General features: G+C 64.1%; 1 protein-coding gene across 1 annotated transcript in view; it reads left to right on the top strand.

The window, feature by feature from the left end:
- The first annotated feature begins 6 nt into the window (after positions 1 to 6).
- GAB1 (GRB2 associated binding protein 1) overlaps positions 7 to 1,094 on the top strand; it is a 129,906-nt gene continuing 128,818 nt past the window's right edge. Inside the window, exon 1 of the mRNA XM_019662037.1 lies at positions 7 to 530. Within this exon, the coding sequence (XP_019517582.1) occupies positions 459 to 530 (72 nt within the window). The 5' untranslated portion in view covers positions 7 to 458. The remainder of the gene's footprint in view (positions 531 to 1,094) is intronic.

Below are 1,094 nucleotides of genomic sequence, written 5' to 3'. Positions count from 1 at the left end.
GTGTGTGTGCGCGCGTGCAGCCTAGTGTCTGTTTCGGAAAGCGCCCTGGGGAGGTCCTGTCCCTAGGGGGCGGAGCGCAGGGGACCGAGGCTCCGGCTCGGTGCCCGGGCAGAGTCCTGCGGATCCCGATCGCTGCCGAGGCGGCCGCGGGACGGGGCCGCCTGGCTGAAAGGCGGACGCCGTGAAGGGAGGCCAGGGTGCCCTCGGCCCGGGGACGGCCCCTGCTCCGAGGTGTCGGCCTCCGCGGCGCAGCCCGTTTCTGTTCAAGTTCGCGGACCCGCGAGGGAGAGGTTCGGACGCGGGGAGCCGGCGCGCCGCGTAGCCCGCCCGCCCCTTCGGCCCGAGGTGCGCGGCGGGGAGAGCGAGGTCCCAGCCTCTGTGCTACCGGCAGGCGTCGACTGTGTCGGGATCGCGCCCACCCCTCTGCTGCCCGGGCCGGAGCCCGAGAAGCGCGCACCATGAGCGGCGGCGAAGTGGTCTGCTCGGGATGGCTCCGCAAGTCCCCCCCGGAGAAAAAGTTGAAGCGTTATGTAAGTAGAGCTTCGGCGGGTGCTCCGCGGGCCTCGGCGCCCGCACCTCTCGCCGGCAGCTGCAGCTGGCCGCGCGCGGGGCTGCTTAGACCCCATCTCTTTCCTTTCGGCCCCCTTGGGACCGAGTCTGGACACATGCTCTGGCCTCCACTTTGACGGGTAACTTTCTTCTTCCAGATTCCAGACGCCTGCTTGGCGGGCCTCTACGGCCCAGAGGAGGGCCCGGCATTTCGAGCTAACCGCCCGCTGATTTTTTTTTTTTATTCCTTTTGGCAGGGGTGGGGAGAAGAGCACCCTCCTTCCTTTATACCTGCATCTAATCATTATGGGGCTGCTGTGTACTCAATTTCCTGCACTAGGAAATTCGCCGAGAAGGTAGAACTCATCTGCCCTCTCTTTGGTCCGCACACCCTCTCGCCTGCCCCTCGAGGAAAATTGCGGGAAGCGGGCTAGATAGTGGGTATAAGACACAAGCATCTCAAATCCACGAAAAGAGAAAGAATGAGAAGTTATTACGCGCCCTACCGTTTGCCTAGCAGGGTTCACATTTTCGCGGTTTTGAAT

This window comes from Hipposideros armiger, unplaced genomic scaffold (assembly GCF_001890085.2).
Source record: "Hipposideros armiger isolate ML-2016 unplaced genomic scaffold, ASM189008v1 scaffold_364, whole genome shotgun sequence".
In the NCBI taxonomy this organism is placed as follows: domain Eukaryota; kingdom Metazoa; phylum Chordata; class Mammalia; order Chiroptera; family Hipposideridae; genus Hipposideros; species Hipposideros armiger.
This window is presented reverse-complemented; position numbering and strand designations above follow the sequence as displayed.